This window comes from Dermacentor albipictus, chromosome 2, assembly GCF_038994185.2.
Source record: "Dermacentor albipictus isolate Rhodes 1998 colony chromosome 2, USDA_Dalb.pri_finalv2, whole genome shotgun sequence".
Classification (NCBI taxonomy): Eukaryota; Metazoa; Arthropoda; class Arachnida; order Ixodida; family Ixodidae; genus Dermacentor; species Dermacentor albipictus.
Window position 1 is genome coordinate 57,840,904 of NC_091822.1, and position 25,252 is coordinate 57,866,155.

The following is a 25,252-nucleotide window of genomic DNA, read 5'->3' on the forward strand; positions in this document are numbered from 1 at the left end:
CCTACGTTAGCCCATCTGCCCTTTAGAATAACCCTACCTATATATACTGTGCCGAGGAAAGCATATGCCGCCCTGAAAACTACAAGTCCACCTGTCGAAACGTTGGCTCCTGCTTTTACCTTGTTCTCGTTTTAAACATCGCCTTGAATTTCCATCTTCTTATTTCCCCGTGTTTTCTCTGCAATCTCACATTGGTAACGCCAGAAAAAATCGTAAAACACTTTTCATTATAATTTCTGTAGTTGCAGTCGCGATCGTTTTCATTAAGTCGTACGATGGAAACATACTCGCAACAGCGATATTAACAGCGCGATAGCAATGGTATGCTGGCATTGACGTGAAGCACACGAGAGGCATGGCTCTAGCTGTCAGAAAGTAATATCTTGTCGAAGGAGCCGATGATCCTGCGGTTCATCCTTTCTTAGGTCTTCAATTATTTCTAGAATTACAGCTACGTGCTTCCGTAGTTTTTCTGTCAAACTTATTTATCCAGATAGAAGTCAAGGCGTTCTTTTAGGCGAGCCAAATTTTGAAAGCCGAATGATGAATTTGTACGTGATACACAATTCAGCGTGTTGCAGTAGCCAATTGTATGTTTTTGATGCCTAAAGAACCGCATTTTCAATGACACAGGGATACCACAGAACTCAAAGTGCTTGCATCACAAACTCGAACGCGCACAAAAGCATTCGTCGGCGCCACCATGCAATTAGGGACACCAGGGCTAGCCGGAGGCATGCCGTTCCGCTCGTAGCTGTGAATGCACCGCTGCTTCTTAGCGCGAACTTTCGTTATCTGCTGCTAGGCATAGAACAAAGCGCCAACGCCTATGTAATATAAAGACTTCGATCCTAAACAAAAGTATGGTGCAGCCAATAACAGCCGACTTACAATTCTAGTGCATTATTATTTAGTAGCAAGTTTCACCGCAAGTTGGCGCGACATGCTGTATGTCGAAGTTTCTGCGCTATCTTGAAATGATAAATCCTATTTAAATCGCGAACGGCATGCTTAATTCAGGCACTATATGTTATGGTCTTTTCTTTTCTAGCTACATCTCGTGGCAAGTTCTTGTTGATTGTCGGTGCTATTACGTAAATGTAACAATGCTTATCCAATTTGATGTAGTGGTTGGAAAGCAAGAACGCTTGCATGTCACCACGTGTTTCATTGTAAGCGCCTTGGATATAAAGGTTTATCTTAGCACCGCTTTCCTTTATCCGCATAATGAGCCACGTGAACAAAGGTGAGTGTGCAGGGAGGATTTCTCACCGGCCATGTTGTTTAACACGGATGCCACGGCGATGGGCCACGATGCCTCCGCGTGATCAGCGTCGTATTGCTCCATGATGCCGACGTACAGGAAACCCGATGACCGAGTCAGGGCCGAGGCGAGGCAGGTCAGTAGGCAGGCGATCACTGCCACGTGCCAGCACTCGTGCTGCGCTGCCTTTTGGCGCTGCGCGTTCGCGCAAGCCACGCCCATGCAAGCTTTCATGGTCGTGCGCACGCCTGCAAGATGATCGATGGTGATATGCGACAAACGACATTGCATAGCTAAACAAGGTAAGAAATTGGCGTAACCACTCGCAAGTAATGTATAAGTTATCGTGCACTTCAATTGCGTTTTTTAATGTGTCTGCATTTAATTAAAATTGTACAATTGCAGGAGATATATTAAAGCTTTTTTTTCCGTAGTACTTTGTGTTGCAGTTCCCCGTCTAGCCTTGCAGCGTGCGTTAAGTTCCACGATAAAGAGACGACGTAAACAATAACAAATTGTATGGATGCATGAATATATCAACAAAAAGTGCGAATTATTTCGCTGTAACACGGGAGCGTTTTATTCCGTAGCTCGTTTGAGATTTCCCAAACATAAACTGGATTGTCCAGGATTTCGTCACCGTAAAAGCGCCGGCCTCTTTCTGGGTGAGTCGGATACTTATATATTGTCAACAAATTCTTCTGTTAGCAGACATATTCCGTTTTTTCCAAGAGAGCGGCGTAATAATTTCTCACATAGATAAATGTACGCAAGAAACTGTAATAGTCATAACCAGTAAAAGGTTCAAGTACGTTGGCGAATGTCGCTTCATGGCGGAGTCGGAAATTCAGATAGTGTGAGCACATTGCAATGACAGCCGACATTGTTCGTTTGCGTTTTCAAAGTGTGGCCTAATGATCTCTCACATACATAACTGTGCTTGAGAACATACAGAAGTAATAATAAGTAAAGTATCATCTGGGCTTAAAAATCCTCCTATTTCATATCATGAAAAGAAGTATGCTTCTTAAACTAAGTCCATAAATAGGCATGTTGCGTCAGGTGTCTGTCGGTTCATCTACCTATACTTGGGCATGCCGAACTTCAATAACCTTTGGTCGCCAGTGCGCTTCCATATGTATATTTGTGTTTGTCGCTTAGTCTCTGGGCTTTATCATATTTCCTGCAATGTAAAAGGATCCTATGGCTAAAAAACAAGAAGGTCGACTCATGGCCTGGTAGCTTTGTGCATCGCGAGGACAAATGTGATGTCGACTGTAAAAAAAAATTGCCCTGGCTTTGCGGTTAGTCTGCTTGTAATGCGTGACCAAACACTTTTCCGTAAATAAAGAACGCTCATTTCCGTAGAACGGGTAGCAGTAGAATAGAGCCCGTAATAAAAAAACTCGAGCGCTTTCGCATCTCGAAAACGGTAGACTGTATGCTGAATCTTTATTACACGGCCCAGCCATTGAAGTACAGGTGCGTCCTGTATTCAGAGAATGAAAGAATGTATGCTCAATCTGTACTATACGGTCGAACGGTTCAAATGCGGGCGCTTCCCGCATTACTTCTTACAGAGCATATTCGTTGTTAGGAGAATGCACTATGGGAGAACAAAAGAAGGGGGGGGGGGAGGGCAGGACGGGCGAACGTCAACCGAATTTTACGGATGGGCTACCTGCCGGGATCAGCTGCGTTATCATCTCATCTGCCTTAACATATCCTCTACTGAATCTGCGTACGTGACCCATGGCTTCCAGTAGTCTTGATCGCAGGTAATAGCGTGGCTGATCCCGGCTGATAGGGCAGCGATGCAAGTTGTACGAAGCTCGTACGTCTCCTGGGCACTTTTGTCCCCAGTAGTATCCTTTATTGCAAATGTCATGAAGGCAGCTCGTAGAAGCAGTAGGTCGCTATTAAGAAATATTGTCTGGCCAAGACTTTACATAGGTGAAAAAATAAAGCACTTTTCGCTTTGCAATTTCAATTAATTGCATGACACATATACAGTAGAATCTCGATAAACGGAAATCGGTTAAACGGAATCAACGCTTAAACGGAACAAACGCCTCGCAGTTGGTTGGTTTTGTATTAAGGCAATGTAAAAAAAATCCCGTTAATCGGAACTCGAATTTTCAGACCACCGCATAAACGGAACCGAAAATAGACTCGAAACCACAACTTGACGTTCACGCAGAGCCCCATCGTGGTACGCATCACTGTCTCCCCTTCTTTCTCGCACACTGTAACCGCATCGCTTGCTCTCTGTCACGGTGCGCTTGCTGTTGTTAGGCTTCAGCCTTACATCCTCTGTTTAGCGTCGTCTGCGACATTTCGTCGCCAAGTGTTGTAGCAGACATCAGCATTGTAGCTGATGTCTGTCCCCCCCGATGAAAGCGAAGACGACTATGAAGAAGTCGAACACGAGACTGCCGACTCTGATCCTGTGGTGACACCTGCGCAGGCGGAACCGGCAGTCCAAATGCTGAAGAGTTTCTTCCAACGAGAAGAAGGTTCTGAACTGTTTTTGAGCAGCCTGTCTAGTATGAGTGGTGCCATTCAAAGAAAACGGTTGCGAGAGCTCAAACAAGCAAACATAAAGTCCTTTTTAACAAGCCAATAAATCGCAGTTCCCACTGATCTCCGCGGAATAAGTGGACTACTGAGATTTTTTTTTTAAATTTTAGTAGTGCTCTGAAAAAAAGTTCATTGCTTACCGCTTTTGTGCAATAAAGTTTGTGCCCATAGCGTACCGTCCTCTTTAATACCTAGATTTTGCATCTGAGATCCGCTTCAGCGGAGACTGCCAATTGCGCGCACGCCTGCCTCGTCGGGACCAAGCAATCCGGAACGGATTGCGAAATCTTGAACATTCTCTCTCTAAACGAAACTCCTGATAAACGGAACATGTTTTCCCGGTCCCTTGAGGTTCCGTTTAACGAGAGTCCACTGTATAGTGGGTGCAGTATTTAAGTCATCAAGTTCTTCAGATCAGAAAAGCAATTTTATTTTCAACTTTTTCTTCAACTACTCCTCTTGCACTCATTTCTGGTGAAACTTGTTCTTGGCCCCAAATGGCTTGCAAGGATAAACTTGATGCTGTTAGGATAAACAAATAGTTTTGGTGAATTTTCACTTTAAAGGAATCGGGGAAAAAGGATAATCACAATATCAAAAAAGGATAATCACTGTGTTAGAAAAACATGAACGTGGATCAACATTGTTTGAAGAAGAGATGTTGCTGTAGCCGACATTTCAACAAAGGAACTTGTCGTCAGGGCAGCAATTGTTTTCTTTGTCAGCGTGTTTTTGTGTACACAGCTTCCTCATCCCTACCTTCATTGGAGGAGGGGAAGCTGTTGGCTATAATAGGTCAAGACAAGCCGAAGTGTTAAAACAAAGGTTTCTTATGAAACCGGTAGTGGCAGCAGGGAAAGTCCTTGTAAAGAGTAGGGGTGACAAAACAGAAACGATGTACACACGAAAGCAAGCATTTTCTTCAGTGAACCTTGTCTTCCCAGAAATCAAAATATTAATTTAGATAAACTATGTGGACATTTAGAAAACAAGTAATGAGGAATTAAAGCAAATAAACTTTGTATCAAGGTGCGTGTAGTTAAGATCAATAGAAATGACAAATAAAGATGCATTATTGTTAGACATTTTGTGAACGAGCGACAAAAAATATCATCATCAGCAGCAGCAGCCTGGTTACGCCCACTGCAGGGCAAAGGCCTCTGCCACACTTCTCCAACTCCCCTGGTCATGTACTAATTGTGGCCATATTGTCCCTGCAAACTTCTTAATCTCATCCGCCCACCTAACTTCCGGCCGCCCCCTGCTACGCTTCCCTTCCCTTGGAATCCAGTCCGTAACCTTTAATGACCATCAGTTATCTTCCTTCCACATTAGATGTCCTGCCCATGCCCATTTCGTTTTCTTGATTTCAACTAAGATGTCATTAACTCGCATTTGTTGCTTCACACAATCTGTTATATTCTTATCCCATCATTATTCTTTCCATAGCTCGTTGCGTCGTCCTCAATTTAAGCAGAACCCTTTTCGTAAGCCTCCCGATTTCTGCCCCGTACGTGAGAACTGGTAAGACACAGCTGTTATACACTTTTCTCTTGAGGGGTAATGGCAACCTGCTGTGCATGATCAGAGAATATCTGCCAAATTAACCCCAGCCCATTCTTATGCTTCTGATTAATTCAGCCTCATGATCCGGATCCGCGGTCGCTACCTGCCCTAAGTAGATGTATTCCTTTAGCACTTCCAGTGCCTCGCTACCTATCTTAAACTGCTGTTCTCTTCCGAGGCTGTTAAACATTACTTTAGTTTTCTAAAGATAAATTTTTAGACCCACAGTTCTGCTTTGCCTCTCCAGGTCAGTGAGCATGCATTGCAGTTGGTTCTCTGAGTTACTAAGCAAGGCAATATCATCAGCGAATCACAAGTTACTAACGTATTCTCCAATAACTCTTGTCCGCAACTCTTCCCAATCCAGGTCTCTGAATACATTCTGTAAACACGCTGTGAATGGCATTGGAGGGATCGTATATCCCTGCCTGATGCCTTTCTTTATTGGGATTTTGTTACTATCTTTATGGAGGACTGCGGTGGCTGGTGGAGCCGCTATAGATGTCTTTCAGTAGTTTTACATACGGCGCTTCTACACCCTGATTCCCTAATGCCTGCATAACTGCTGATGTTTCGACTGAATCAAACGCTTTATCGTAATCAATGAAAGCTATATATAAGGGTTGGTTATATTCCGCACTTTTCTCGATCACCAGATTGATAGTGTGAATATGGTCTGTTGTTGAGCAGCCTTTACAGAATCCTGCCTGGTCCTTTGGTTGACGGAAGTCTAAGGTGTTACTGATTCTATTTGCAATTACCTTAGTAAATACTTTCTAGGCCACGCGCAGGAAGCTGATCGGTCTATGATTTTTCAAGTCTTTGGCGTCCCCTTTCTTATGGATTTGGATTATGTTAGTGTTCTTCCAAGATTCCGGTACGCTCGAAGTAATGATGCATTGCTTACACAGGGTGGCTAGTTTTCCTAGAACAATCTCCCCACCATCCTTCAACAAAAAATATATTCAGCAAATATTCAACTGCATATGGCCATGAAGTAGTAAAGGAAAGCCTGTGAAAATTGGTACGGGCAATATTGGTACGTGTGGAAACACACAAGCAAAACAAACTGTTTACACTGTATTCGCAAGAGAAACGCAGCCGGAGACCAAGATAGAAACCAGCTCGTGCCAAACCCAGATGCTAGTATTCGTCTTTATTTGCGCCGTGGCTCTTGACCGTCTGTTGTTTACCAGCACAACTCCCGGCGGCGAAGGCAACGTCCCCGTGCCGTTAGATGACTTTGGCAAGCATGGAGTTGTAGGGTACGAGCATGGCCACACGGGCGGTATCAGTGCTGGCCGGAGCGGAGTACGTTGCGAATCTAGCTGGAACGATTTCGAGGGTGAGATTATGACTTCACGAACCACGCATTATGGGCCTTTCTACAAGACAGGTGTTTCTCCCAATGGCCTGCTCAATGGGAAAGTGACGAAAGCAGCACTAAGGTGCCCGATGAAAAGGCCACTTCATGGTAACCGAGGTCGTAGCAACGCTGATAGTTCTCTTGTGACACGGGTAGCCGAGCGCGTGCCAGTTGTGGAGCTTGGTCAGTGCAATCGACGGCATCATGTGCACATGAACTTGTCGAGGTCGTAATCGATAGTAGCAAGGATTCTACCGGTAGCGTGGATTAACGGCCACACAAGAGATAGAAGGGGGAATAGCCGGCAGTGTCAAGGTGAGAAGAATTATAGGCCAAGATATTGTAAGGTAGATCGGCGTCCCAATTGCGGTGATTGGATGAAACATATTTCGCCAGAATATATGTAAGCGCCCGGTTCAATCGCTTGGTCTGGCCGTTGGTTTGTGGAAGGTATGAGAGGGTAAGCTGAGATGAGATGCCTTCACAGTATATATAGGTTGGCAGGAGCACTAGCAAACAGTATTGTATTTGTTGCCACAATCGAAAGTGAAGTTTGATAAAAATGTGTGTAGGAAAGAAACATGATTGTACAGTACTTATTCAAGTCATCCTCAAAAGCTGCAAAAATTAATGCATCCTCAACCACCATATACATAATAATTACACACTACATTGACGCTCATGGTGTCGATCACGCTATTATGACACTAGGCATCAATTGAGGAGAGTAAGGGGATCAGAGGGCACGATTCTTTTTGTACGAATGCCAAAGGTGCTTTGCGGTATTGCTGCACTCCAACTCCCAAAGGAGCAACCGGTTTGGGAGCCCTATAGAAGATGTGACGTATGCATAAGGAAACTCACAACATTCTGCGCAGCAGAGTATCGCCGTTGACGCGTTATGCACACAAATGCACTTTTGTGCAAAATGACATCCTGAAATAAAACCTTGTGCAGACGTGCCAATCTTTTCATACGAAATACACCATACTGGAAGGTGAAACGTGTAAATTTATTGAAAGATACTAAAATTATTCGATTACTCATTATGTTTACTCCTCACAAAAGATTCGCAGAATGTTCTCTACGGGTGTTATAAACAGCTACCCTGTTCTCACAGTCGTAGCACAATGATCTGCGGCACAGACATGGAGAAATATTTATGAGAGAATGATGCAAATCAAAGAAAGGCAGGGAGCTTAATAAGAGTTAAAGCCTGTGGTTTATTACCCTGCACAAGGGGAAGCGAAAGGGGAAGTAAAGACGGAAAGAAGAGGAAGGCCTGAAAAAAAAGGACGGGATCATTATAGTCTTTGTAATAGGCCACTGCTACGTAAAAAATTCGCAGTTCCATCCGAAAGGCGAACCACCAATTGCGATAGAAAATTATTAGATAGCTGCACGAAGTAAGGATAGGAGCATTATCGGTCATGTAAACTTGTAAACATTCACTTACTAACTAAATTAACCATGATAGGATGTTTGAGCATGACTCAACGAGGACGTAGAAAGAAACAGACACACAGAGACAGCGCTGTCTTTGTGTGGCGCTTCTTTCTACGTCCTTGTTCAGTCGCGCTTACACGTTCTATCAGGGATTCCAACCAAACAGCCTGTGAACGTATTTTGACTAAAGTAATCAGCATGGATCCACGTTCGCACAGCTAAACATTAACACATCTCGCTGGATGAGCGCGGGAACTCGATGTGAAAATTCTGGAGTGAGGAATCGCGGCAGCGGCAAGCGAATTGACTTCATGCATGTCTCGCTTCAGCGCGAACGAAACGTCCTAAGCACAACGCATACGAAACTACCGGCATTACGCGCATTCTGCAAGCATCGCAGATCGCTTTCAAGATGAGGCCCGCGCGGGCGCGCACTTTAGCCATGTCACAGACCGCTTTGAAGACACACGAGCGCCGGCAACGCGAACCTACGGCGTCCGCCAAGGGCGTCTACTATGGCATCCGTGATTCGCACGGGCAACGCCGTAGTAGACGCCATGGTTGCCTTCATTTTGTACGGAGCGGCGGGCGAGGAGGACATCGAGGAACCGTAGCAGCCGACGGAGAAGAACGCCCCTCCTTCCCCGGCTCACAACCTGCCTCGCGCGTTACAGGAGAGGGCACGCATCTGGGCCACGTTCCTCGCTCGCACACGCATGGTTGAACCCCGTTCGCCGTCTCACCCTCACAAGCCTTCACTAAGACACGCGCTTGCCGAAGCGCAAAATAGACTGCTTAGATCCCGTTCTAGGGTTTACTATGTTAATGTATGGGGACTATCGCCTAGGGGATATTAGACGGCCGCGGTTATACATAGGGGAACTCAAGTGGATCCACTCTCATTTAGAGCCGCGAATCCAAACCAAGCAGATGAGTTTGCTATCGCCTTGGTGGCTGCAGACCCGTCATCTCAATACATACTTACATACTCTGGAAGGGCCTGTGAAAGCTACTTGGCAGGGGAAATCTCTCCGCTAGCCAACAAAATTCTCAAACTCTGCATCAGGGACCGAGATCCCGTGCGAAAACGAATAGTCTGGATTTCAGACCATCAGGGTCTCCGAGGTAACGAAGCTGCACATGCAGTGGCCCGCGCACTCATTTCCCGGAAACCTCGTTGTTGCCCTAAACAGCCTGAATATCCTACCCCTCTACTACGGTTCAGTGCAATCCGAGATTACTTCTGCGAGCAGCGACGGGTGTATCCCGCTCCGCCGAAAGGCCTATCCAAAAGAGAAGAACGCGTCCTACGGCGCCTCCAAACTAATATGTTGATCTGCCCAGCTATAGTTAAAGATTTCGATCCTAATATCATTTGGCAACGCGGTGGTAATATCAGTGTGGTGATTTGGCAGATATATATCACACAGTCTGGGCCTGCCATAGAATCCCAAGCTATCCCCTATTTCCCACCCCAACAGGGATGACTGCGAGGCGGCCCTGCTCAGTAGCTCCGGACTAGAGAACAACAAGCTCTAATCTAACGGGCTCGAGCGGTGGCTTCCACCAATGACGTCCCGGAGTAAGGACGACACCTAGTTTAGTGGAGCCTACGGGCTTCACCCTCTCTGTTGAATGAAAGCTTTCACCACCATCACCACCACCACTCATACGGAACTACACGGTGACGGCGATGCCGACACCGATGCCAACACCAGACAAATGAGACCCCACTTCATATTACAATCTGGTGGAGGATGCATACTCCAGAATAGAAGAAGCAAGTGTACCACAACGATCACTGTTGCCTGATGCCTGTGCGCTAGCAGTTACATTTATTATAGCTGTTGCAATTACATTTCCATGAGCTGTAGTTACTGTAAGCCGTTGCCAGTTTACCGGCACACAGCTGTATTATGTTTACGGCAAGTTCAGACTCTCTAATAAATTTATCTGATAAGACAGAATTGTAATGCAATATCATGCAAATAAGTGAAGCGCAATTGGTCATCCAATACAATAAAACACCTTTGAAGAACCTGAATGACCACGTGGCCCGTGACGAGAGGTGAATGGTGTGGTTTGTGTAACCTAGTGCACCTGTATAGAGTAAAGCTTTGGAGAGTGCATTTAGTATAAGTTGTGGAGGTCTTTATTTTTATGTACACACTGTAAAAACCTCCATGCAGGTTTGAAAAACTCGATACGCTTAATGTTGCTTAAAAGTAATTACATGTATGGCCATAACATGTACACAATGATCCTCATTCCCAAACAGCCGAACGGAATAGCACAACTCTAGGTGTCAAGTGCCTTCTGTCTCGCATTTGCTGCTCAAAATTGTTAGCGTGGGATGTCGCAGCCGGCCGAGGAACTGATTCCTGGAGCAACATAAAGTATTGAGTGCTCGGATCAGAGTGCTTTCACTGCTGTTTAGGCATCTCAGGTCTTATAAAGGATTCCATATTTAGATGGGAAGAGAAATTTCATTCCACGGAAAGAGTAGCATCATCTTCCATTTGCTGCTATATTTATCTTTATTTACGTTAGTTGGAATGTGCTGCATTTTCAACGATATCGCTTGACATGTTTTAGATTGAATGTTTACCCAACTGAGGCAAATTCACCTTCGCAAATAACCTTCCTCAGCAGAACTTGCTCAGCAGTGGTATGTCTTTAACATATGCAAGATCTGAGGCTGTTGAACTCATATCTAAGAAATCTAGGAGTACATACCACCCTATTATCTCATCAGCAAGTTTCTGAAAATCACCTAAAAGGTTTTTTGTGATGAATGCAACATTACTTGTAAAGCAGAAATATGCAATTTAAACAGTCGAATTGGGCAGCATAAGAATGATGTTATTAATAGACAGGCATCAAGAAGCGCTGTCGTTCGACACGCGTAGAGTATCAGACAGAATAATTAATGGGCTGATTTAAAATTCTGGCACTGGAATAAGATGTCTTCTCATTTATATCTTAATGCTTTGGTTATTCAGCCTACTACGGCTAAATTTACCAGAAACGCTCAAAGTATTACCCATAAGACGTTTTTTTACTGCCGATTCCATGCCAGAAGGAGGCGTTCATACAAGGACTATCCCATCTATTTATTTTCCCTTTTTTGGCAAATGATAACTAAAAACTTTGACACTAAAACTGCATTGAGCTTGAGCAAGTGCTAGACTTGAAGCTTTTGGTTCCCTTTCCGTTTGCCTTTTTTCACCCACTTGGTTAACTAGGCAACTAGAAAAAGTGCAGGAGAAAGGTGATGGCACCGAATCAGACTTTTGACCCAGGGAACCTTTTTACAGTCGCTGGAGGAACAACTGCGTGTGTTCTCGGCTTATGTGGTCCACGGCTATGGTCTCGGCATCTTTCTTGAGTGCCATAGAGATTTCTAAGAAATCCACAGGCTGCCTTAAGAAGGATAATTTTCTGAATTATTTTTCTTAAAAAAACATTTCAGTTGTATATGTACCTTTGTGACACTTCACGGGCGATGCCAACTTTATTTATTTATTTATTTATTTATTTATTTATTTATTTATTTATTTATTTATTTGGTACATACTGCTAGCCTTAACGAAGGCTTTGGCAGGAAAGGGTACATTCATAAAAGGGAAGATACATCATTCACACAGGGTTCAACGATAATCATTTACAAGCTTACTTACTTTATTGTACAATACAGATGTTTAGGGATGGAACGAAGAATGTTATACGTAACGTTAAAAAACAGAAAGAGAGCGGTGTGGATCAGCAAGTACATGGGAATAGCTGATATTTTACTTGACACTAAGAGAAAAAATAGAGCTGAGCAGACCACGTAATGCGTAGGTTAGAAAAGCAGCGGACGATTAGAGTTACACAATGGGTGCCAAGAGAAGGGAAGCGGATGACAGAAGAACTAGGCGGGGTGATGAAACAAGGAAATTTGCAGGTGCAAGTAGGAATCGATTGACGCAGGACAGTTGCGATTGGAGACCGCATGGAGAACCCTTCATCCTGCAGTGGCCGTAAGATAGGCTGATGATGATGATAACTATGACCATACTCATGAATGAGGTGTGGCCGTTGTCAATACAGCTTGCAACAAATGACAGGCCCGTATATAGAAGTAAAGCGCAACCAATATAGTTGAATGTTTTGTAGGTTCTGTATCTGGTAATATTTGAATGAGACACTTGTAGTGATCTCCCAAGCACTGTAAACTTATTTCCACTGAAATTACTTTTCAAGTGAAAATTGCTGTGAGCTTCTGTAGTAAACCGTAGAAAAATCATTTGTGCTTCTGTTTATTCTTTGATTTGGAACATGATGGTTGGGTACCACCAATCCATTTAGACCAAAAACAGGGCTCCACGTGTTTAAACACAATATAGATCAACCAACAATATTACAATTCTCATAGCCTTCTCATGCTACTGTTGTTGGTGGCTGTGGCTACTGAAGTGATTATTTTAGTAAAGTGCAAGCAGTCTTGAAATGAAATTATCTTGCAGCAAGGTGTGCAATTTCAAGCAAAAAGGTCAAGTGGTGTTTACTAATCATATGTTTAACTAAGAAGCTGTAGAAAAAGGAAACACGACACAACTAATAAACAATGTCAATTTTAAAATCTCAACTGAACAAGAAAGCAGTTTTTCAAAATGCAGCCAAAGGTACCAGCTCATGTGAAGTGCACCACTGCTTTGTATTCCAAGGGTTGTTACCGCAATGCTTGGACAACATATGAAAGTAACAATCAATAACATTGAGTAGAATCATAGCACCACTAAATGAATAATGCCTTGAAAACTTTCGAAATGAAATCCTCAACAACTTGTACAATAACACGTAGGACCACTTCTTGTAGGAGGTATTCAACTGAGGCAGAGCTTCAGTTCAGGAAAGACGAAACCAGCTTTTTTTTTCAAAAACGAAATAATATTTCTTACGACGAAAAGGACAACAATACAATAACAGGAGCACACAAAAGGTACCAAATAGGAAAAATACAGTTGGCCGAGTTAGCCCATGCTGTGGAAAACAAGGAAAAAAACTCAGACATCGGAAGTTTTGTGTATATCAGGTTGCGATGCGTTGACGGTGGTAGCGGCGTGGCGAGTAGCGGCAAACGAGGGACGTGGACGCATGGAAGAGCCAACCCCGGGCGACCGATTCAAAGGCCAATGCTGTTGGAGTCCAAAGCCATCCAAGCCCGACCGTCACAGCAGAGCGGCGCCAATACCGGCTTCTTGGCTCGCTGTTATTGCCGGACGCATCTCACGAGCGTCGCCCCGGGTATCTGCTTGACTACGATCAACCTCAGCTGTCATCACGACGGCTCAGGGTCAAGACCACGGCAAGGACCAGGATAAGGATCAGCACCAGCAGCAGCAGATGCAGCCGCAACAACCGAGCCATGCATTCGGTGCATCTCTCCAGGAACAGCCTACGTCGTCTTGGTGATGTCGAGTCTGTCGTGTTCGGGTCTTGACCCCGAGGGCACCGACCTCGACACCAGCGTTCTACGAGCCCGATTCTCGAGTACTCTTTTCTCCACGCGTTCCAGTCTGTTCTCCATCTCTCTCCTGGTTCCTCGTCCTACTGGTTTCGTGCCGCCCCCTGACTGGGTGACGTTCCTTCTCCGTCGTCCTACAGCTCGTGCCACCACACGCCAACATAATCTTTGCTGGTCACGCGATGGTATAGGTGCTGCCGCTGTTCCGCAGTGTTTTGTCACTGCGCTTTTCAACAGTTTACAACAGCCGCTTTCCACTGACTCGTTGCAAAAAGTGTCCACCGCAATAACTGTTCTTTATATATAAAAAAACGCGGCACAGAGTGAGGGATATAGCGAAAAACAAACCACTGATCATCTGAATAATGCGATACCTCCATAATAAACACACACAGTGGAAAACCCTAGGGTAGACCATTTAGGCTTGTACTCTACTCATATAATCTGCACCCACATTTTCAAAGCGTTTCATAGGCTCTACATTGAAAAAATACTATTTTAGTACTAGGCTCCACCGCAGGACCCTACTATTTAGGTGATTAGCATGCGACAGATATACTTAGGATTGGTGATCAGTCGGAATTTTAAATGGAGTCCCATGAAGAAAAATATGAATATTCTGCACCGCCCCCATCAGTGTCAGGCATCCATGCTCAATGGCGGAGTACCGAGTTTCAGGTGGACCAACTGTTTACTTCCATGCCAAATACGACACCGTCGTGCTCTTGCTTGAGAACAGCTCCTGTGCCCGCGTCGGACGCGTCGCAGCGGAGTAGGAATTCCTTGGTGAGGTTTGGCGCTTTGACGATAGGCTTGGAAGTCGTCGCACTCCTGGCAGCTTCGAACAGTGCTTCTCGCTCCGGGGTCCACCTCAAATGTTCAGGCTGGAAATCAGGTTATCTGTTGCCTCTTCATCGATCACAATGAATGTCGACGCTTGGATTTTTTCTAACTTTGGCGTTATTTGTAACGTTTCAACATGTTGATGTGGAGTAATTTGCTGTTATTTCCAAGGCCCAAACAATAGCCGAAATTGTTCTTCTTTCGCATGACGACGAAGGATCACTTCCGGAGCGTCAAAAATGTATTATGTCTTATGGGGAGTAATAGCTGTGCTTGCTCTCCAACCTTCAACTGTCTACGGCAACCCTTTCGTTAATAATATTTCTTTTGTGATTCTTGTGCCCTGGCAAGGTTCTGATGCCTTCGATGTATCGTTTGTTCCAATCGTTCCCTAAGGTCCAGTACATATCTCTCAGTGGTTTTGGTTTCCTCATCGAATTCATCTTCTGGGCATAGCTCTTTCGTAACGCTCACTGGTCCTCTTGCCTGACGACCTTATATTAGTTCTATGGATGCGAACCTAAGATATTTCTGCGGCAACTGTTTGTATGCGAAGAAGTGCAAAATACCGGTCCCTAATCTTCTGCTGCTGTTGACGCAGCTTTCGCAGCATTCCCTTTAGTGCGCCGTTAATCCGTTCAACCGAACCGTTCCACATTGGATAATCGGAAGCAGAGTTGAGATGTAAAACAGTAAGCCATATCGCACATGATTTATTGGGGAAAGCTGATCCCAGAAAACAATTCTAGTAAACCATCCACTACTGTACCTGAATCAACAGCCGGCAGCGCTACAGCACCAGGATACCGCCGGGCGAAGTTTACCAATGTAAGGATATACCAGTTCCCTTTACTAGAAGTTGGAGATAAAGGAACGATTAAGTCCACAGCCACTCTCTCGAACGGGGTGTCGATGAGCGGCAAACGACTGAGTACAGGGTGTCCAAACGGCTGTACAGGGTGTTATACAGTGTGTCCCAGCTAACTTCAGTCAGAGTTTAAGAATATGCAAATTTCACGCAGCTGGACAAAACCAAAGTAATGTTGGTTGATCTCACTTCGAGATACTTAATTTATTTTTAATTGCGCCTGATTCGATAATTAGTGCTAATAAATAATCAAATTTTCAAACATCATATTTAGATAAAAAGTGTAAATGAGAAAATTGTAGAGCGACATGAAAAACTCCCAGTATAGCTTTCTGTTGCTCAATACGTGCTACATAAAAGTGTATTTCCGTGGGATAAAGAAGCCCGCAAATGCACGCAAAATTGACGCACGAATGGCGCCTCGAGGCAATTTTCGTGTATTTGCAGGCTTCTTTTACGCTCTGAAAAACAATTTTATGTAGCACGTATTGAGCAACAGAAAGCTGTATCGGGGGTTTTTCTTGTTGCTGAAAAATTTCTCATTGACACTTCTAATTTAATTAATTATGATATGATATTTCAGAAGCTTAATAATTATTTATGTGTAATTATACAATTAGGTGGAATGAAATAAATAATTGGAGTATGTGACGACAGACTACCTTACCTTGGTTCTGTCCAGCTACGTGGCATTCGCATATCTTTAAACTTCGGCTATAATTGCTTGGGACACCCCGAATAGTGAAAATGGTTTCGTGAATTGTTTCATGCTTCAACGGCTTCTCCAGTTGTGACGGTCATTTGCACTACAGAAAGACATGATGAAGATGACGACGGAATTCGCACATGTTAACGATACGTTGGCGATTTGCAAGCAACCAGCATGCTTTTTTGATGTCGCAGCGTGCCTCGTGCAAATCTACTATAACACCGTACTTGGTTTACCCAGTACCAGCCACATTTAGATGCAATGCGTTCAGAGCCCTTGCCTTCAGTTTTTCTGCATAGGAAAGAGTTACCGTGTACCGAGAGGTACACGGTACTGGTACCGTGTACCGAAATGTACTGAGATACCTGGCATCGAGAAAGGGGACACAAAACACTGTGTGCACCCCTGATCTCTACTATGTTTTTCTGGATGCCGCTTTGCCGCTCGCTGTTCCGGACGCAGGTGAAGCCAGCGGCGATAGGCGTCGTGCAGCGGCGTGTCCTCGAAGCAAGGTGTATGCTCCACTTGCTAGTGCGTGCGGTCACATAATATTGTTGCTGCAAAAAAACCCCTTTTTGTAGTTCGCACTGCAGGAGTTGTGGTCTCTACATGTCTGGTAAGCGTTAATACTGGAACCGAAACCCATATGCGATAGCATTTTCTGACATAAAGAGTTTTATAATTTACTAGTGTTTCCAGGGCATGCCACTCATGTTATAGATGCTGTTGGCACTTCGATGGAGCATTCTGGACATCTTCTCGGAACACTGCTCTGTCCTGCTTGGGTAGTTTGCGGCACAATATGCGTGTATTTTAGGGAAAGAAATGCCGCACTCCCCTGTAGGCGAAGCGTCGCCGCAAAGTTGGCCAAGGCTGGTTTCAGTCGCCAGCACTCGATGCACAATTCAGCCCCGTGTATTAGAGATCAGGGGTGTGCACACTTTTATGCTGGCTTTCCTTTCTATTCTGAACACTGGCAACTGCAGAAACCTTACTTTTCTCAACCTGCCACATGTTCACAAAAACTCACATCACATTGTGTTGAATGGATGGCTTTAATTTTCTATGAGAACTGCCTACACGTTCTATCCAACTGTTTAAAATGTATAGTTCACATATTTTTACTACTCTTGCTAGACAGGCCAGTTGCTAGAAATGCGAAAAGGATTACCAGCAGTCTGACAGGATGCAAAACAAAAGCGTACACTAGAATGCTGGACTACAATTTAAATTTGCATGGCACACGGCTACAACAGGCAAGTATGGTTATTGTACGCTCTAGTCCTGGGTCAAGTAAACATGTAATTGTCAAGTGTTTATGATGTATTTCTACTTATCCATCTACTTAGCCATCAAACTGCACAACCAATGCTTTAGGTTTACACATTGTTGGCTATTGATTGCCCATTTGGTGCGATTCCTATTTACACATCAAGTAATCCTTTTTTACTAGTATATGTCGCGCCGTTTATTCTACATAAATATTCAATTTTTTTGCCCCTTAAAGAGCCCCTCGCCAGGCCCATAACAAATTTTGGTTATGCACTGGAGGTTGTCACATGTCCTTTCGGGAGTAGTCTACCGCAAGAATTTTTCAGATTGGTTCATTAATAGTGGAGATAGAAATATTTCAGGACCGCGTACCCATGATTTACGGAGGCGAGCGTCAACGCCAACAAGGACACTTACTTCACTTGCTCAATCTAGCCTTCGCAAGCGAAATTCCGTCCGTCCGTTCTCCCATACCTGAGCTAGAGGATCACGTGACACGTACGCCACGGGCCAAACCTGTTCTTTTCTCTTGCCTTTTTTTCTGCGTGGCTCACTTCCGCTGACGGTCACGTGCGCGAGCTCTTGCGTTTGTCTAGTTTAGCGCAGCGCACGTTTTTGCGCGCTGTGCACGAGAACACGTGACTAGCGGCAAAAGTCAGTGCTATACGAACACTGAGGCAGATGCAAGCGGATACCAGAGAATTATCGTGCGCTGGAACACGGTAGAAAATGGCGCAGTTTTGCTCTCATCGCGCGCACATGCATGACGTGGGAACAAGCAGACGAAACGGAAGTACATCTCGGTTACTGCGGTGCGAAGTAAAACAAGATTACGCAGTCATTCGGTTTGTGTGTTTTATTATTTGTCTTGTTACGTTTCGCCTACGACGCGCGGTGTAGCCGGCGCGGATGCAACGGACGCCGGGACTTCGTTCAAAGCGGCGGACATTTTGGCCCGTTCGGAGCGGCCCCGACGCATCCCCGCCGAGCGCGTCCCGGTATGTTCAGTGCCACGTGTCTTTGTGTGTGCGTGTGTGTGCCCACGCTTGTCAAAGCGCGGCCGCCGGGGAGAGGAGCTCCCAAAGTGTGAAGCGAGGAGGTGTGACCGGCGCCGGCCCGGCTGATGCGTCACTACACTCGTCTCTACATGTCTCTCAGCTCGTCCGTGCCTCGCTGTCACGTGGTGTCATCCCGTGACCTTCCTTCTCGCCCGCGACGCCAAGAGTATAAATGCAGCTGTCCCCGGACGCCAAGAGAGAGGCTCCGAATTCTTCCGTCGTGAAGCGTGCTCTCCCGTCTCTCCACTTCGGTCGACCTGACCGGCCGCTCTTTTGCGAAGCTAGAATAAACAAGTTGTTCTGTTAGCAGTCGACTCATGCTTTGCCCGGACCTTCGGATGCTTCCAGTCTTCCCAGGCCGCCAGGCCAACGCTACCCTTGGGGCTTGCGACCCATTTGCAACAACTCGTGCCAGCGGTGCGACTGCAATAACGGGTGTCAGCACTGAGGTTCTAACAGCCGGTGCCATCGGTGGGATACCAACAGTCTAAAGATATTTTGTTCTACTGAAGCAACAGATTACACAAATAACAGTTGTTTCCTTGAATAATAATCCAAGTATGACGTGTCACTATGAGCGACGTCACAACATGTGTATGTAGGTAGGCGCCTTTGCTGATATACGTCATCCCACTATCTTGGAGCGCTACGTCCACAAGGAGACAGCCAAACGGCGTTTAGTTTGAAATTTCACGTCGTTCCACGGCGCGTAGTGATGTAATTCTTAGCAGACACAGTCGTGAGCACGCATTGTATGCACTGTGCTTGTCAGCTAAAAATGGCCAGACCTGGTGAGGGGCCCTTTAACTGTTCAGCAAATAATAAGCAGGTGTGTTTGCACGTTTTCAGGACTAGTGAAATCGGTCTAATTGGGATTGTGCACCAAGGATGCTGCTTGGTGCTGTTCAGTAGTTCAACTTTTTTTTTCTGCTATACAGAATTGCTTTGGTACTAGTGGCTTACATTGCGATAAAATGGAAGTTGGAGCACTGGTCATTTGGACAAACTTAATGCGAGCACAATTATGAAACTATGAACCTCTCAGAAAACGAACAAGAAAATATATCGGAATTATAATGCAATATGATGTGATAGCACAACGAAACAGAAGAGAACGCATAGAATCAGGTAGCTCTTGTATGCTATCACGGTTATTGTTCAGGCAGCACTAAAGAAGTTTCCACGGCAATATTTAACAAGGCAAAGCCATACTTGCTCGCGTTTGAAAACGGCTTCACACGTAGCAGCAATCCCAGACTTGCTTCCCAGTGGTTCCGCTCGTCACAGTTTGAAGATCCAGAAAATATAAAAAAGACTACATTATAGTCTTGCCATGAAGAACAATATAGCGCGAAGCGCATTCCCAGTCCTGAAGCTATCGAAAAAAAAAGTTGCGTTATATTCCTGCAGATCGATAAGCTGCATGACATATATATTTGACATAAAAATAAGTTTTCATAATGCACCAGCGTGTTTCATAGAAAAAGTGAAACACATTTAGTGCAAATATCATTACGCTATGATGGTATGCAATAATGTTAATCTATCATAATATCAAAGGTGTAGCCTCAATGTTACAACAAGAGTTGACATTCATCAATCAGAGCACTGTAAATTTTAGCACGCAGGTGCAAGACTTGGATATGTAACAGCGACGTAATGTCTATGTGTACAAGTATTGCCCTTGTATTTCTGTCATTGTCCAAAACGAGTCAATTTTCCCAGGTGTGCCTCAACACGAGTAAAAGTAAGTAAGGTTGTGCAGTGACCATAACAGGAACACCTCATTTTTACATTAGAACTTCACTGCATGCAGACGTCTGTTGACGCCAGCCTCTTACAAAGATGAGCCTTGCTGCATGCTTTGCAAAGAAATTACAGTGGCAGCACCTAACTCTCGAGCTATTAAGGGCTGCAGAATTGTAGCACACATCTACGTATGGCCCGTTTCATGTGTCACAGCTTAATTGATTTGCTTGCGCAACTCACGAAGAGCAAATTAAAATGAATTCTCCATTTTTAGCACTTTCGCCTGCTAGATCACAATCTAATGACATGAATATCATGAAGCAATAAGTGAGACAATGTAATTTGGCTTATATATTACCACCTTCGCATAATACCACAGCTGTACGCTGTCAGATGTATTGCTGCAATGAAGAGGTGCTTGACCACTAGCACTCGAATGTCGCTCCAGTGATCACCTGCACAGCTATGGAGATGGACTGGATTTAGGTAGTAAAAGGCTGAGAAGAAAATCTAGTTATTTTGAGATCAACAATACTGCGATAAGTTTGAATACATGGGCCAATCTTAGGCGGCAGACCTCTACTCAGCTCATGCAGGGCAACAAAAGCTAGTCTTTCAGTAAAAGAAAATGATTAATTTGTAATGATGGTTTACCTTGTTTCTGCTAAGTGTCAGCATAATTATCTAATTTTGATGCATATCTGCTATCCGCGTTACTAATGCAACCTAATTATGCACAGAATACAGTCTATAACAATTTAAGTTGCTTCTCTCGTAAGCCCATTTTTTTGCAGCTCATACAACATTTACAGCTTGTTTACTGACAGGAATGCCTTGACTGCTTTCACCTTGTTCTCGTTTTGCTCATTGTATTGAATTTCCATCTCCCGCCTTCTCCCTGTTTTCCCTAAACTGTGCAGGCATCATTTGAATCCAAACATCTTGCTGCACCGCGAACAGTTGCACCAAGGAAAGACAGCAGAACAGCCAGAGGGAGCAATTTTTGTTTTCACTCCAATAAAAAAGTGCATGCAAGCAAGGCAGCAATGATCACAGGTAGTGAGCCACTGCTATTAGTTCGAGCATTTAGTTCCGTATTTGTCAAGGATTGATGGTGGGGTAATTCGCACTCTCCGAACCGGAGGGGATGGGGCGACAACAAACCCACCCCGCGTGCGTTTATTGAGGGTTCGACTGCTGACCGGCGATAAGGTCCACGCGTGATCGACCGTGAACCAGAGGCACAAGACGGGAGGCGACGCTACAACACCACACACTCAATTTAATACAATAAAATCATGTACGAGGCATATTCGAAAAACACATGCAAACTTGCAGTAGTGGGTCCTAGCTCGCGGAAGGCGTGCGGGTCACACAGCACACGCCCTGACGCCACTCGCGCGATGCTAAGCCCCACCACGTGGGAAATCCTACACTCGTGAAATAACAAACAAAATACGCGACACAAACGAAAAATTCACGCGACAATAAATACGGCAAGCACTACACTAACAGAACATAAACAAATTAACACGCGATGGATAGAGAAATGAAAGATTAAACGCGATTAGAAACGCGAGTCCGGCGGAAAGTTCTGAGAGCGGCCTGGAAGACGAGGCTTATCTGGGGCGTGCTTGCCGTGGTCCCGGTCTGAAGAGCGTCGGGCTGCTGCAACCTCGCTGCCGAAGATCCTGACGGACTTGCACCGTCTGTCGCTCGACCGGCGAAGATTTCGGCCTGGAGATCTCAGCCTGCCGACCACATCTTCAGCTGTCCCCCGGTGCACGACCTCGTTCCTTCGTCCTCCAAGCTGCTCTGCCGCTCGCCGAGCCGCCGCGTCCCTCCGTGGCGCTCGGGCGACCCACGTGATCAACCCGTCGGGCGGGTTCGGGGACAATGGGGATCGCTCTCCCTCAGCGCCGTTCAAGCGGCGTTGCTGCTGCTGCGGCAATGGCGGCCATCTTGAGAGGAGCGCGGGCATACAACTCTGTGACAGTATTCTAACTGAAGATTTTGATGAATTGCATACGCTGTGCTCTCAAACTGGTACAGGCGTCAATACATGTTATGTGCGCCACTTATTGTACTTTTGCTGTAAGCATTTACGCAAGTGAGCATGAGCTTATAAGTTTCACATTGAAAATTGCGACCGCGATCGAGCCTATTGCGCTACCATTGAAACCGGTCTGAAATGATAGGTGATTCTTTTTCCCGTTCCCACCTCATTTTCGCCCCGAGACGCTGTTTACTGGTTTTATGAAACAATACTTCTGTTCGGGACACCACTTACCATACATAATTTTGACACCTACGCTATGCAAACCAAACAAAGTGCGACTGGCTTACCTAATGAGCAAGTTACGATTGCGCGTAGACTGTTGAACATCCGTTGAGGTCAGGTTCTTCCGTATCCAAGTGCGCACGTGCACCCGAATACAGGACAACTTCTTCGATACCGCAGCGTGCAGATATTTGTAGACAAAATAGAACACATTAGGCGCAAATATCCCCACGCCATGAGGGAACATGACCAGCAGGCAAGCGTACACCCCACAGCAGCGATGATGCGAACTTGCTGAGATTCAAGCAGCCTAAACATCCATCGCTTCTGTTCTTCACTGACGATGCGCCAATCTCTTTTCCTCGGGACATTGCACCACTGTTGAGTACAAATAAAGATATATTTTCGATATAATAATGTTTTTACAACGTAAAGCGCAAAAGCTGGCTGACTACTTATGTGCAGCATCGTCAACCGCTCCTTAGATCCTTCGAGATCGGAAGCGCAGCGCGCTGTACAACCTGGTGTCACGCTCTGTGAGCATGGAGAATGAAGCAGAATTGCGTTTATCTTCATATTTATGCTCTACTTGCTAGAAAAGTAAAATGTTTCCTTGACAAAAATTGAACTCTCCCTGCAACGTAGTACACAGGCAGGGAGGTCAACCAGACGAGAGTCCGACTTGGTGCTTTGGATAGGAACCGAAGTGTTGCTATGCAGTCCAATGCAGTGCATTGCGACACGTCAATAAGCTCAAGTATGGCGCTAGCTTTATTTATTTATTTATTTCAAAATACTGCAGGCCAATGTGGTGGCCCAAGCAGGTGTGGGTTACATCCAACATGAATGTGCAAAGCAACAGACAACAAAAAAAAAGAAGCAAGAAAGAAGAAAAGCAAAAAGAAAAAAAAGATAAATAAAGCTTAAGAGAGAAGGTAACACTCCAACTCAGCGAGAAAATTATCGGAACCAAAAATATCAGAAGGCAAAGAATTCCATTCTTCCACAGTTCTTGGAAAATAACTGAATTTGAAAGCCTTTGATCGGGCAAAGATTGGGGTTAGTGCTTGGGCTGGTTGGTGCATTAACAAAAGGTTAAATAATGAGTTTTAATAACTTTTTACCACGGGTAGAATAAAGTCTATAGAACAAATGGTGTTGCATCTTGGGCCACAACACAAATAAAGGATAAATCGTTACGCCAACCTAGCATTGGGTATTTCTTCCTTCTTTCTTTCTCTCCTTTTTTTCTGACAGTACACACAGTACTAGCATGGTACTAGGTCATCATCTTTGGTAACCTACCCGTAGTTCGCATACATATCGGTGCGCGTTCGCGATTTTTATTCTGCTGTGCAAGAACATGCGTGCTCACCGGCCTTGTTTCATGATAAAGCGCCAAATGCTTGCGATTACATCTTAGTCCAAGTATTGACAACGCATGAAAAGTGAAGATTAGGCATAATCGTGGTGTGTCAATGAATGGACACTCCTTGAATGAGACATTTTATAAATATGGGGCGATTGAAATCAACTACAATAAAGTTCTGTAATGCCCTTTCACTCTTCGGTGAATTCCCTCTGCCGTTAGAAAATTTCATCTGGCCATAGTACATGGATGAATTTCTTGCTAAATGTAAACGTAATTACGGACATACCTCACCATGCGTTTCAGCACTCAGTCATAGTCCGACAGTTTTTGCGTAGAGCACCCTTGTCATTCCTGGCGCACCAGCGCATGAGTGGCGCAAGTTCGTTTGCATTGGCACCCAGACCCACCGCTTTTCATTCACTTAGACATATGCACTTTATTATGAACTCCGAAGCGCATAACGTGAAAACATTGCAAACACACGCATATATATTCACACACGATTGGCGTCACAAAGCCAGTATGCGCTGACGACCGCGACCGGAATAGCGGATGCCTTTGTACAAGGTGTTTCAGCTAACTTTAGTAAGAGCTTAAAAATATGCCGATGCACTCTAAGACGACGCGATCAAATGCATCTTGCTCACTTTTGTGTATAGTGTGTCATGCTTTTTTGTATTTTTCTTTATTAGATAATTAGTCAAGAATAATTGAACAACTTCTGAAGCAACGAAGCTAGTAAAAATTTCACTTGAAACGTGGGAGGACGGATTGCAATATGTCCGAATAAACAGTTTATATCTTTCTGACTATTAAGTATTTGTGTTTTTCAGCTTAGTGCGGATGCCCAACAAATAAAAAAAAACACCACGTGACATGCCCGGCTGCGCGTAATGATTGCAGCGCTCTCAAAGCTATCTCGTACAAATGAACACAGCATCTAGCAGGGTGTGCTCCCGGTTAAAATTGCGACAAGGCAGTGACACCGGTGTCGGCAGTGCGACTTTCGTCACTGATGTGCTGTCCTCGCGGCGGTTCATGGTAGCGATAAGAAGATACAGCGGCAGCACACCCTGCTAAATGATATGTTCGTTTGTACGCGGAGCGCTTAGCACCGCTGCAATCACGGCGCGCAACCGGGCATGTCACGTGGTGTGTTTCTTTTTTTATTTCGCGGGTATCTGCAGGAAGCTGAAAACCACTAATACTTAATAGATAGAAAGAAAGAAACTGCTCATTCAGACGTTTCGCAACCCGCTCTGCAACAGGAATTTTTTTCATAGCTTCGATGCTTGAGAAGTTGGTTAATTAACCTTGACCATCTAATTCAACAAAATACAAAAAGCAGTGTGACACACTGCATATAAAT

At 44.8% G+C, this 25,252-nt stretch overlaps 1 protein-coding gene across 5 annotated transcripts in view; it reads right to left on the minus strand.

The window, feature by feature from the left end:
• Positions 1 to 25,252, minus strand: part of LOC135901885 (monocarboxylate transporter 13-like) — a 92,181-nt gene that overhangs the window by 34,029 nt on the left and 32,900 nt on the right. For all 5 annotated transcript variants that reach the window (XM_070533607.1, XM_065431713.1, XM_070533608.1 and 2 more), the window contains exon 2: positions 1,273 to 1,512. In XM_070533607.1, the coding sequence (XP_070389708.1) occupies positions 1,273 to 1,498 (226 nt within the window). In that variant the 5' untranslated portion in view covers positions 1,499 to 1,512. The remainder of the gene's footprint in view (positions 1 to 1,272; positions 1,513 to 25,252) is intronic.